This window comes from Pogoniulus pusillus, chromosome Z, assembly GCF_015220805.1.
Source record: "Pogoniulus pusillus isolate bPogPus1 chromosome Z, bPogPus1.pri, whole genome shotgun sequence".
Classification (NCBI taxonomy): Eukaryota; Metazoa; Chordata; class Aves; order Piciformes; family Lybiidae; genus Pogoniulus; species Pogoniulus pusillus.
This window is the reverse complement of record NC_087309.1, coordinates 90,346,925-90,360,611: the sequence shown is the minus strand read 5'-3', so window position 1 is coordinate 90,360,611 and position 13,687 is coordinate 90,346,925. Positions and strand designations below refer to the sequence as shown.

At 48.6% G+C, this 13,687-nt stretch overlaps 1 protein-coding gene and 1 long non-coding RNA gene across 2 annotated transcripts; one reads left to right on the top strand and one right to left on the bottom strand.

Moving 5' to 3' along the window:
- Nucleotides 1-591: 591 nt before the first annotated feature.
- FOXE1 (forkhead box E1) lies at nt 592-1,755 on the bottom strand. Its single transcript, XM_064176598.1, has one exon. It carries the CDS (start codon nt 1,753-1,755, stop codon nt 868-870), a length of 888 nt encoding a protein of 295 aa, XP_064032668.1. The 3' UTR covers nt 592-867.
- Nucleotides 1,756-5,100: 3,345 nt separating this feature from the next.
- LOC135193108 (uncharacterized) lies at nt 5,101-11,286 on the top strand. Its single transcript, XR_010309103.1, has 2 exons — nt 5,101-5,737; nt 10,900-11,286. It is a non-coding gene; the product is annotated as an uncharacterized LOC135193108 (long non-coding RNA).
- Nucleotides 11,287-13,687: the final 2,401 nt, after the last annotated feature.

The following is a 13,687-nucleotide window of genomic DNA, read 5'->3' as shown; positions in this document are numbered from 1 at the left end:
TGACTTCTCTAGGTTACAGACAGAGCCATGCTGACCTTATGATCAATTTAGGATGTAAAGAGCTACATAGATTCTGGACTTCACTCAAAGAAGGTCCAAATTCAATAGTGGATGCAACTCCAAAGACAGATCAGGTCACTCAGGCTCTGTCCAATCAAGATGAGAAGACTTCCAAAGGCAGAGATCCCATAGTCTTACTGTATCCCTCTTTGAGAGGCTGAGCATGCTCGCGGTACATTTTGCACATCCAATCCCACCATTCACCACCCTTGCAACACAGATCATGACCCCAGAGGTATCTGACTTGCTGTGTTTGCTTACAACCCTATCATCCAAACCTTGCCCAGCCTTGACCCTGATGTTGGTTGTGGAGCCTAACACTAACATGACAGTCACATGTCCTGCTGTAACATTTGTAGCTGTGAGAGGCCAGGGAATGTTTCCTCCTGCTTACCTCCTCCCTTGCCACAGCAGACACTTTGCTTTCTAAATAAAATCATCAACAGTGGAGAGATTTTTCAAAGTGTGGTCTCAGCTGGGTGTGCTGGCATGGCTGGGAGCCTGGCAGGAAGCTTTGAGCACCTGCCCCACGCAAGGCAGAGGAAGAGGAAAGGGTTGTTTCCCTCAAGGCACTTGGAGGCCCCTGGAAATTCACTGGTGGGAGAAGATGGGGCTGGGCAGGACCCCCACCCCTAAGGCTGGCAGCAGAGCTGCTCACTGGGAAGCCTGGGCAGGTGACACGATGCAGAGGCACAGCCCAGGGTGTTCCAGTATATTCCTTGATGACTGCGGGTTCAGCAGCGCCAGTCGGTCCCAGCAACCATCCCCTCTCCCGGGCTCCGGTCCGCGCCGTCGGGCTAAAAGGAGTTAAAGCGCCGAGACAAATCTGTCTGGTCCACCGTGGTAGAAGCCGTGCCGCGGTCCCGACTCGGAGGGCCCCAGCTGCCCGCTGGTGCCGTAGGAGTGGGGCAGCGGCGGGTAGGGCGTGGGAGAGCTGCGGCCGTAGAGCCCGGCGGGAACGGGAGGCGATGCGGGAAGCACTATACGCCCCGACGGCGCGTACAGCTGACCGGCGCCGACTGGGGCGTAGGGCCCGGGTCCGGTGGGAAGCGGGGTGTAGGCGTGCGGCAGGGCAGCAGCAGCGCAGCCCTGAGCGGGAAAGGTAGCGGCGGCGAAGGCGCAGGAGGCGGCGGCGGGGGCCGGGGTCAGGTCGGCGTTGGGAGGCGGTGCGGGCAGCGGAAAGAGGCGGCAGGGAGCGGCGGGACGCTCGGCGAGGAAAGCCGGGTAGGTGGAGAGGTCGCTGCGCTTGAAGCGTTTCCTCCGGCGGAGGAATGAACCGCTCTCGAACATATCGCGGGCATGGGGATCCAGCGTCCAGTAGTTACCCTTGCCGGGACGTCCCGGCTCCCGCGGCACCTTGACGAAGCAGTCGTTGAGGGTGAGGTTGTGTCGGATGCTGTTCTGCCACTTGCGGGGACTGTCGCGATAAAAGGGGAAGCGCTCGGTAATGAAGCGGTAGATGCCGCCTAACGTCAGCCGCCGCTCGGGTGCCTGCCCGATGGCCATAGCGATGAGGGCGATGTAGCTGTAAGGAGGTTTGCCTCGCTCCGCCGGACGTTTGCGCCGTCGCCGCCCTCCCCGTGTCCCCGCCGCCGCCGCCACCACCGCAGCCTCCTCCCCCGGCGGTGCCGCGTCCACCTTCAGCGGCGGAGGTGGCAGCGGGGGGCCCGGCGGCAAGCAGCTCTCGGCAGTCATACGGCCGTTAGGGCGCCCCCGAGCCGGGGCCGGGCCAAAGCGAGGAGACACAGAGCCGTTTCTCCACAGCTTTTATGCTCCGGTGTCCAGAGGCACCGCACCCGGTCTGCCGACACTCCCCCTGCAACGCCCCGTAGCCCGGGAGGAGCGGGCAGGGCCGGGCGTGCCGCCGCCGCTGCAGGCAGGGGCAACGACTTGCCCCGGCATCCCCCCACTCCGCCCGCTCCCCCTCCTTCCCGTGGTCCCCGTCTTCTCGCCCGTGATCCCTGTCTACCCCCACCTCGGGGCGCTGGCGGGTAATGGGGCGACATTAGGACAGCTTTCCGGTCCCAGTGCGAGTGTCGTGTTTTGGAACATGATCGCCAACGCTTCCTCCGCACGGATGGGAGTCCTTCGGGGCTGGTGGGACTGCTGCTACTGCAGAGGATGATGCTGGTCTGTGGCAAAGGGCCCCGCATTCCTTCATGGTAGGGAAATGGTAGTAACTAATTACATGTGCAAAAAACCTCCCCAAGTGACAGATCACTGTGGGGAGAGATGGTAAGTGTGTGCTTCAGCAATGCGGTCTTCCTGCCAAGCTGCTATGCAAATGGATTCAGGTTGGTAGTCTCATCTGTGGTCCCCAGCAGAGATGTGACGTGCAGCTAAGCTTCCATGCACTTGATTTACCTGTGATCTGACTTGCTTGTCCTTGATTTTTGTTCTATAGGACCTCCAGGTACATGATCTTTACAACCAAAAGGGACACCAGACTCTCTGCAGGCTGCTTCTGGGACAGAATCACACAGAATCACAGGAATCACTTTGGTTGGAGAAGACCTTTAAGATCATCAGGTCCACCACTTACCTAACTCTATCAAATCTGATGCTGAACCATGTCCCTCAGCACCGCATCTCAGCATCTTCTAAGCTCCAGAGAAGGGGATTCAACCACCTTCCTGCCAGGTTGCTCAAATACTTGGGCCTGACCCCAGGACTGTGGGGCAGAACAAGTGCCACCAGTGTGCCCAGCTGGTGAAGAACTGTGGTGCCCACCTGCAGGGCTGAGAGCAGCACAAGGCTCCTCATTTGCTGGCATAGTGATCAGCAGCAGCCAGAGGATGAAGAGGACAACAGGAGGTCCTAGATGTGGGATGGAAAGTATAAGTGCGTGGAAGTACATGGGTGTGCAAGGAGACTAGTATGGTGTTAAGAATCTGCATGAGAGATTGGGGGGGGGGTGGTGTGACATGCAACTGCATGTGTGAACATGTGCCCATGTGTGTGGCTGGACCTAATGAATGAGCATCCACAGGTATGTAGGGATAGATGTGGGCAGGACTGTGCATGCAGGAGTCAGAGTGCAGAGGTGAATGTGCAGGTGATCCTGCCCGTGTCTTGGCACCTCCTGCCAGTTCTGCCAAAACTCATGTCACCATTGTGCTGCTGAGTGAGACTGTGGTAAAAGCTATTTCAAATCCCTCTTGGCCATTGCACAAATGGTGTTTAGAGGAGCAAAGGAAGGGTAGGAGATGTTTCATCCTAGTGAAACAGGGCTCCCTCAGAGGTTTCTGATAGTTACTTCTCTTCTTGGAGAAAAATCAGTGCATGTGAGGACACGTTTGCATGCAGCAAACAATCTCTAGCCCTAATTTCTAGCTAAATAAAGGGACTTTACAGTTACGGTATCATAGAATGACTTGGGTTAGAAGGAACTTTCAAGGTCATGTAGTCCAACCCTCCTGCAGTGAGCAGGGACAATTTCAGCTAGAGCAGGTTGCTCAGAGCCCTTTCCACCTTGACCTGGAATGTTTCCAGGCATGGGGTTATCCACCACTTCTCTAGGCAACCTGTGACAGTATCTCACCACCCCCAGTGTTAAACATTTTTTCCTTCTATCTTTAGCCACCTGGTTATTTGTGCAGCTTCCTAGCAATCTGGGAGCTAAATCATGGAGCTAACAGAATAAAACATGGAGATAGCAGGATAAGCCAATGAACTAGTAGGATAAACCATGGACCTAGGACAATAAACCAAGGAGCTAGCAGAAAAAAAATTGTAGGGTTAGCAAGATAAGCCATGGACCTAGCAGGAAAAACTATGGAGGTAGCAGAAAAAAAACGTGGAGCTAGCATGGTAAGTAATGAAGGACCAATATGTGCAGCCCCAGGTAGCTGGATGCAAATGTGTGTCAGTATTTCAAAACACACACTTCAGGGTTTGTGCCAAAAGAAAAGCCAGCCTACTCTACTCACACTCATGTTCTTGAAGCACACCAAACCCTGGAATTGACTCCTTCAGTGTGGAAGGAGAGCTGGAAAGCTGGCTCTCCTGCAGTGTTCACTTGCTTGTGGGAGGCTGTGAATGAAATTTCCCGTCAGATTTTCCATCAGACAGTGCAGTAGTTCAGTCACCTCTGGGGTTGTTTCTCTGCGCCATGCCAAGTCCGTGCCTCCAGAGGGCAAAATCAGGTCATACTTCACTTTGCACTTTGTAGATGGGCGTTGAGGCAGAATGGTGCTCAACAGCTGCTCTTACCCTCCCGACTGGTGATGAAAATCCTCTTCCAAGAAAGCATTTCCTTAGCTGAGCCCAGCAGAGTGAAATGGACATTCAAACAGCATGAGCTGGTGCTCATTCCTTCTCCTTCCACCACTGTGCAGGTTAAACTGCAATAGGAGTGTTTGTGAGCAAAGCGGAAGTTGTATATAATGTGGTGGCCTGGACATCATCCCTAGTCTGACATTATCACCAGCCTATTTAAAAATATTTTCAGCTTTCCACTCTTGTAGCAGGAGTAGGTCCCATTTTAAGCATTGCTCCTGTGGGCCAGGAACTAAGGAGAACATGAAACTCAGAGTTATCTCAGATGCTGGTCTCCTGCATCTATCAGTCAAAGTGGTGCCTGCTGATACAGCTGAAGAGTTAGTGCTTTTTGTGTTTGTGGCCATTTCAGGGATTTCTTTTGTTTCTTCTTTTGGAGGAGGGACAAAGGTGAGTCAAATGGAAAATGCCATGCCTTGCCATTTCAAGTTCATGATACAATGGCAAATGTGCACCGTCTGCAAGATTACAAAAAAGCTATAGCTTGGGATTTCCTTTGGTCTCTGGGACAAAGCTTGTCATTGGTCAGACTTGATAATCATACAAGTCTTTTCCAACAGAAACAGTTCTATGACTTGATCTCCAAGTCAGCATTTCTTTCTTTCTCACTTTCCCAGCTCAGACCCTGGCTACACTGAGGTCTGCAGTTTTTAGCTGAGCAAAGTGTTCCTTGATTTTGAGACTTGGCACTGCAGTATACACTGCACAAGGCCACTGTGCCTTTGTCACTCAAAGCTGGAATCACTGCCAGTAGGCGCCAGAGAATGACCCCAGTCAAAATCCCCTCTGCTTGGATCTCCAAGAGAAATTTCCACCCATCCTTTAGTCTTCATTTCCCTATCTGTTGTCCCTATATGAGAAACCAGGCCATTGGGATCCCTCAAGAGTTAACCGCTGGGAAAGCCTGCTCTCTGTTGACTTTGTGGTTTCTCCCACCCCAACCAAACCAGAGGAAAGTGGACATTACACATGTGTGCAGCCTCTCCAGGTCCAGCACATTCGTAGTTGCAGTACCACCAGCAGAATTCCTCTCCTTTTTGAAGGGAGAAAACATACTGCTTTGCCTTTGTGCCCCAGGAAGAGCAGTACTGTATTCAACGTGCTCCAAGTCAAAAGTTCAGCAGAGTCAAAATCAGATCGGCTGAATGCAGATGAGATGAGAACACAAACACCATGGCACAATTTGTACCCCAACAACAGATGCCCTGTGATGGGATAGCAAGTTTGGGTTTTGTTTTTGTTTTGTTATTTCTTCAGTGTTTGATGCAAGAACTTTGCTGCTGAAAGTGAAGAGCATCACAGACAGATGCTTCTTGATACCTTTTGACAGTGGAGTCCTGCAGCTCATGATTGGGATCTGAGAGGGAGCCACCAGCCTGAGTCTCTTGGAACAAGACAGGTAATGGAGACATCCTTCATGCACTTTCAGAGCATGTGTCCACAAGTATCCAAAGTCAAGGAGCTGAAGATATCATTGCCCTATACAACTCATTGCTAACTACAACTACCTAAAAGGAGGTTGCAATGAGGTGAGGGTTGGTCTCTTCTTCCTAGTATTAGGTGATAGAATGAGAGAAAATGGCCTGAAATTTCACCAAGACAGGTTTAAGTTGGAGATCAGGAAAAGTTTCTTCCCTGCAAGAGTGGTCAGGTATTGGAATAGGCTACCCAGGGAGGTGGTGGAGTCACCATCTCTGGAGGTGTTCAAGAAACCTGTGGACATGGCACTTCAGGACATGGTTTGATGTTCATGTTGGTCAACAGATGGACTTGATGACCTTTAAGGTCTTTTCCAACAAAACAAATTATATGATTCTTTGAGTGTATATTTCCACCTGATTTGGCTTAGCAGGATACAAAAACAGAGTGGTCATGGCAGGGGTTTTGGAAATATTTTAAACCCAGGGTGTGGTGTGGGGACGAAGGTGAAACCTCTGAGGGAGAATTGGTGTGCAGCTGAAACAGAAAACCAATTCACATCCCAGATGAGGGTCTGGAGAGAAACAGACTAGTGGAATGTGTCCATAGCACGTTTGCATTAGATATTCACATGCCTTGTCTTGTGCAAGCAAGATTTCACTCCGCATCAGTGGCCTGGTTGTTTATATCTGTCCTGTTTCTCCAAATTCATTCTGCTTATCATCCCCTGATTTAGTTTACTGTGTGAGTTTGGGGCTGCCATCTCCTGGTAATTTTGAAACAGGCCATGTCTCATGGCTGTGGGAGAGAAAATTTGTCTGAGGTGAGAGGGGTGGGGAGCCACAGTCCAGTCTCCATCCAGCATGTTTCTATCTTGGTTGGTCTGGAAGGCAGCAAGTGAGGCCACCCAGTGCACTTGTCTGACAGTCCAGCATCTTCCCTAACTCAACACTAAACTATGTCACTCAGCAGTGCATCTATACCTCCTTTAAATCTCTCTAGGGGTGGGCATGCCACCACTTCTCTGGGCAGCCTGTTCTAGGACTTGACAACCTATTTGGAGCTATCCCTGCTTACTGCAGAGGCGGTGGGCAAGATGACCTTTGAATGTCTCTTCCAGCCCAATACATTCTGTGATTCTATGATCCTGTGACCTCAGCTGGAAGTAACTGGCAGAGCTGGGGCATGAGGCTGAACATGGGTCAGGAGTGATTCTTGCTGTGAATAAGCACACTCCCCACTGGGTTTCATGAGGAGGGGCACAGCTTGTCATGCAAACCTTGGTCTGTGCCAGCACTGCCGGAATAGCAGGTTAAATATCCAAACTTGATGTGCAAAGTGGCAGTGCCAAACTCAGTTAGCCAAGACCTGAAGCCACAAAGCTAAGCAGAAGAAAACACTGCATGTGGTGTAGGCAACAGGGAGCAGACACCTTGATGGAAGTGGATTTGATCCATTCTGAGGTGGACACATTCATTTGTCCCCCACTAAAGTAGTTTTTAGAGCTGATTTGTAAGAAGCCATCCATTCTTGCCTTTGCACCACCAAGAAGTGACTGATAGTGGCAGATCTGTCAGATCCACAGAGGAGCTGACTTATTGTGAGACATGCAAAGCCAGACATCACTTGCTATGCTTTTTTCTTGCAGGTGCTGTGAGGTTTGCATGGCTCTTGCTCCCCTGAAGTCTGTGCATTTCAGCACCTCATGAAAATGTTCCAGATGGGTGTCTCTGAATATCCACCAAGCTCTGTTGGCATGGAAATAAGTTCTTTCTATTTTGCCTAGCAAATATCCTGTTTGGCCAGTCATCCAGCGGTTTCAAGAGCTGTAATGCCTTCTAAAGGCGGTCTAACTGTTTGGCCTTTGGTCTTCATATTCTCTCTAGCAAGATTCACCTTTTCCCTCAGAGTCTTCCCTGCCACCACTTCATATAGTCTCTCTGCCCAGCATGGTGTCAGATTTGGGTAAATTTCCTTTGTTTGTGTTCCAGAGTGGTAGCAGCAGTAAGGTTGTTGTAGAAGGCAGGAGGGAGGGAAACCAAGCAACCAGAAGAATTTTGCCTGTACATGGGGCTATTGTGTTCCTGTAGTTCATGCCACTAAATTAGGTAGAGCACCTCTGTTGCAAGAAGGGGCCAGGCTCTTTTCAGTGATGTCCTGTGATAGCACAAGGGGCAATGGGCACACATTGCAACAGAGGAAGCTCCACCTCAACATAAGGAAACACTTATTTACTCTAAGACAAACAGAACTCTGGAACAGGCTGCCCAAAGAGGCTGAGGAGCCTCCTTCTCTAGAAACTTTCAAGACCCATCTGGATGTGTTCCTGCATGACCTGCCCCATCAAATCCATGGGGTTGGATTTGATGATCTCCGGACATCCCTTCTAACACCTAACGTTCTGCGAATAAACTTGAATAAATTGTCTTGGGTTCTAATCCAAATTCCCAGAGGCTCTAATAAATTTGATAGAACCAATAACAATCTAGAGAGTGCCCTCCCCTCTTCTCCCTCCTTTCCCAAAGATAGGAATTAGATATATATATATAGAGAGAGATAAGCACACCCGAATAAATCAACCTCACTCGATTTGGAAGTTAAAAAGAAAAGTTTAACAATAACTCAGAGGGGTACCTGAGGTAGGGAGGCTTACAAAAGATAGGGAAGGGAAAAAGCAAAATATGCAAAAGGTATAAATACAACCCGAGTTTTGTGATGGTGGCTTTGTCTGCCTCATGTCTGCCATGTGTATGGTGGTATGAAGGGAGAGATGTGCCGAGAGAAAGAGAAAGAGAGAGAGAGAAAGAGAAAGAGAAAGAGAAAGAGAAAGAGAAAGAGAAAGAGAAAGAGAAAGAGAAAGAGAAAGAGAAAGAGAAAGAGAGAGAGGGAGGACAGGAAGTGCCCCTCATTTTATAGGACAGGAAGGCCCTAACCACCCTTGGGGAGGGGTCAAGACCCCTAGGGTCAGGTTCAGGGCTACTCCCCCTGGAGTGTTAACCCTATACAAAACTTTATTTAGAAAACAAGTTATAAGGTGGGGATAGGTTGAGCTTATGGGAACTGGCAGACCAAAATCTGAATTCTTCTATAAAAAGCTCCTTTTTTCCCTCCTCATCCTCATCTTGTTCTCACCACCACTGTCTGACCTTTTAGCAGCTACCATGGCACTTGGCCAAGTAATGCCCTGTGTACAAGTAGCCACAGAAACTTGCTGGAGTTTTGCTTGAACCTATAGCAAAATGTGAGACCCCAGATGAGGAAAATGGTTATTGCTGAAATTCAAAACATTTCTTTCAAAAGGAAAACAGAGGCTGTGAATAGCTAGAGTCCTGCTGAAGTGAAAACAAACCTGTGGGGATTTACACTAGACAAGCATCTGCGCAGCATTTTCCTAAGGCCACACATGCTTCCAGAAGTCTGTGGATCAGGTTAATCCCGATAGAAAGAAGTGCTTGTAAAGTCGCATGTTGCTATTAAAAATATACACTGCACTGTGGCTGTTCCCAGAGACAGCAAAAAAAGTCTCAGTCTCTTCAATTTGAACATTCTGGTACTAATTTATCTGTATCCAGTTGACATTTCACGTGTGAAATCTCTGCCATGGAACAGGTTTCACAAAGGCATGGTGGAGCTCCTGTCTGCTGAGCTTTTGAAAACTTGGCTGCTTGTAACTCTGAGCAGAATGATCTAACTTGATTGAAGGTCAAGAAGGGCAGTTTCAGGCTGGATGTTAGATATTCTTTACAGTGAGGGTGGTGAGACACAGCAACAGTTTGCCTGGGGAGGCTGTGGATGCCCACTCCCTGGAGGCTAGGTTGGATGAGGCCTTGAGCAACCAAGGAAGTGTCCCTGCCCTTGGCAGGGGGATTGAAACTAGATGATCCTTAAGGTCCCTTCTAACCCAAACCATTCTGTGAATCTATAAACTTTGGGCATAACCCTGTTTTGAGCTTTTGCTGGGCAAGAAACCTTATAATCTCTGCAGTTCTCTTTGCTTCTGTGGGATGAATGTTATTTCCAGGAGTTTCTGTTGAATCAGCTCAAGTCTTGTCAATAATGTAGGAAAATGACCCATAGATACAAAGAAAAAAAATTCTCAAAATGCCAGATGCTCAGATCTTATCCAGCTGGCTCTGAGAGTTTTGCTTATGCAGTTTGGGTCTTCACATGCAAATCATAGATTTGCCACTATTCTGGACCATTACCAGGTCTTCCAGGTTCATATTTTGTACAGGGACACAGAAAAGGAAGGAGAATGGCATCTTTATGAGGCCTTTGAGTTTCCTTCCTCTTTATTCTGCTGTGAAACAATAAAATATTGCTATGTGAGAATGTCTTTATTACTGTAAAAAATAATAAAGAGCAAGGGGAAAATAGAAAATTAAATATGAAAAAATATTTCCCCCCCAATAATGTGCTTATTTAGATGTAAACATAAGAAAAGATCTGTAGGACAGTGACAAGTTAATATCTGCTTCTAGCAAGTTGAGTCCCAGAACAGAAGAATTCCTGGCCTGAGCCACATTGCAAAGACAAGAGGCACAGGATTGATCTTGGCAGTCAGCAGGGAGAAGGGGACATCCAAGAGGTCAGCCCAAAGGCAGGAGAGAAGAGAATCACAGATTGTAGAATTGTTCCATTTGGAAACAGCCCCTTGAGACCACTGAGTCCAACCATCAACCTGACACCATCATGGCTGTTAAACCATATCCTGAAGAGTCACATCCACATACTTCTTGAACACCATCCTTCTTAAACACCTACAGGGAAGGTGTTTAAGAAAGGCTCAACCCAGCTCTCTGATGCTCAAACACTGAAAATCAGGGTGGTGCCCCTCATCCTTCCTGAGGTTCCTCAAGGGCAATCTTCAGGATCTCCTGCTCTGGAGTGAGAAGCAAGCCAACATGCCTGCATGGACCACAGCAATGAGGTGGGGATGACTCACAGGAGCCGGGGGGTATTGACACATCCCCGTGGCTGGAACAGCAAAGAGAGGCTGGGTTACCCTGGGTTACCCTAGTGAGATGGAGTGGTCCTTGCTGTCTGAGTGTAAATAGCTGAAGACTGGAGGTAATTTCTTTCAGTCCATTGTTACACAGCTTTACTAAACGGGGAGTGTCATTATTCTTTTTCTCTCCTCAGAACTAGTCTAGGCAACATTGACAGAGGAGTTGAAAAGTAAAAAGCTAATCCTGCAGGCATGACTCATTCTGGCATCAGATTTGCAGAGCAGGATGAGAAGTTCAGGTAAAACAAAGGGAAGTGGAGGCCATAGTAAAACTCTGTGGTTTGGAGCATGACAGTTTAACTGCAACAAAGTCCAAGCTGGAAACCCCCTCCCAACAAATTGCTGTGCTCAGAACCTTGGCAATGTCAAGAGTAAGTCAACATCCCAGCGGAAAACAGAGACTCTTTCCCATGGGAGCTGTAGATTGGATTGTTAGTTACCATAGGACTGGAAAAGTTGTTGTTGTTGTTATTATTATTATTTTAATTAAACATAAATAAAGCAATGGATGTCCCTTTAAAGTTTGGCTTTGAAATATTTTCTGCATTTTCTTTTTTTTTTTTTTAGTAGAGGTTATGTTGGCCAAGTCCAAACAGAAGAGTTTTAAAAAAGGTTTAAGGGTGATTTGTAGCCAGATCTTAGGGATGTCATGGTACTTGAGGTGAAAGCACAAGCCCAGCTTAAATATCTGGGCAGGGGAAAGGGAAGTTGGATTTCTGAAGCTATAGTAGACAGAAGTAATCTTTCTCTTCAGCTTTTGGCAAGTCTTTTAATGACTAGCTTACTTTCTCCACCTGAAGCTTTTGCAGACACATCCAACTAGTTGCAGAGTAAGCTGCTCAAGAAAGCTCCCCTGCAGAGCATAGATTAGAGGTCAGTTTTCCATTATCAATTTAAACAATTTACTTTGTAAGATAAAGTTGTTGGTTTGATAACAGCAAAAAGTAAGCACATCATGGAGGCACACAGAAGAGGACACTTTTCCATCCCAGCTTTCCCCACATCTGTTTGCTAATCAAGTGTGGCACTTGCAGAAAAGTTGTGCTCAAATGAGGTGCCCACTTAAAAAAAATTATATGAGACAAGGCATGAAACACTAAGAGGTTCTAAAAGAAGTTATTTCCAAGGTGTCCAGAACATCAGCAGAACTCCTGCAGCCTGTCAGTAGATGCAGGTCCTGTACTGTGAGCCAGGAGGGTAGAAAAACTCTTGCCCTTTGTGGATGAGCTGAGACATGGTAGATTTCTTGAAGCCTACAGATGGCAGACAGCATGGCAGAGCTTTGGTAGAGACAACTGGTGTCTCACCACTCTTTAAGCTCTTCTGTGGGCAGGCTTGAGGTGCAAAAGCATCTCTGACAGCAACAAATGGGACAAATGGGCTTTTTGGAGGTGTAAGGCTACCCAGGAACCTGGTGAGGGAAGTCCTCAGGTCTCTCAGGCAAGGTAGGGCTGGAGCAATGTCCTTCCTGTGAGGACCATGGCGCCAGAGAAATATTGTTCTGGTGCAACCTGAAACCCATCATCTGCTACAGTCTGAAAACTTGGGTGGGTTGTGGCAGCACCATGACCTCTAAGACTCCTAGGACCCCTAGGATAAAGCTGGGTGCTTTCCAGGTGTCTAGACTCTGAGGGACCTGAAGTAGAGCAGTGGCTGGAATGGAAGGAGCATCTCTCAAGAGTGAGGGACTTGAGGTGAGGCTTGGATTTGTCTCCTGATGCATGCTGCTCATCCAGACTCATGAAGTTGCAGAGCAAGCTGCACAGCTGGTTGTGGGGATGTGCATTTTCATTTCAACACACTGGAGCTTGAGGATCCTCCTACCCCTCTTGCATTGAGCTGCTTCAGCTGTCAATGTAGATGCTGACCTAGCTGCAGAGCCACCAACACCATTATCACTGTGGCCTCAAGAGTTGTGTGCTTCTGCATACCCTTTCCTACAACACCTCTTCGGCAAAGAGGATGTCAGTGTGGTCAGGACAGCAATATTAGCTAAGCTGCTGTTTTAAGGCCAGCCAGCAAGTCCAAAACAAAACTCAGATAAATATCTGAATCTCCTCCCAACTTCTTCCATCAGCCTCTATCCACAGTACTCATTCAGGAGACTGACCACATCTGGTTTTCTGGTCCCAGCCCTTCACCCTTCCCCAAGTGCCATACAGATTGTCTGGCAGCCAGGTGGTGGTGCCTCACCCCTGTGCCAAGTGATGGGCGTTTTAGCAGCCTGTGAGTCTCCGGGGCTGTGGCTGGGCGTGGAGGGAAGCATATCTCATGGGGCTGCTGTGCACAAAGCTGCTTCCCAATGAGCTCATGGTGGGGTCAGTGCCAAAATGAGGGCAAACAGAGCATGAAGAGGGTTTGCGCCCACATGCTGGCCCGATACAACCCATATTTGGTAACTGAGATTTAGCTCCTAATCAAATTCCTGCTGGATTATTGCTCAACCTCCTTGCAGAGACAGCAGCCACATGTGATAGGGGAAGGCATTTGGCCTTGTCCAGCTACCAGGTGATATCTTCGTAGGTAGCAGCTACTTTGGACTTTTCTCCTGCTCCCTAGCAGCTAGACTCCACTGTGATGACCAGGGATCCTCTCCCCTTTCGGGCATTTCAGCAGATTCACTCCTGGCAGCATCCAGCTTGGCTTGTGGCTAACTCAGCAGACAGTTTGTCCTGCTGCATGAAGCAGAGACATAGGAATTACTCCAGCATTACATCTTCTCGAGCTTACTTGACCTTGTACTTCATGAAGCCAGATGAGATATATCAGCTGCTGAGCTCCTGTCTGGGCTTCTAGGCACCTAGACAGAGTCCAAGCTGATAGTTTGGAGACCCTGTGAGATGGAAAGCTGCAAACCTGGCTCATGATCTGACCGAGACTGTCTCCAGAAAGGTACAAAATGCTACTGGGGAGATTCAGACC

Bases quoted from the DNA above. Each gene is read 5' to 3' on its own strand.
- FOXE1 (XM_064176598.1), bottom strand. From the start codon at position 1,755: ATGACTGCCGAGAGCTGCTTGCCGCCGGGCCCCCCGCTGCCACCTCCG.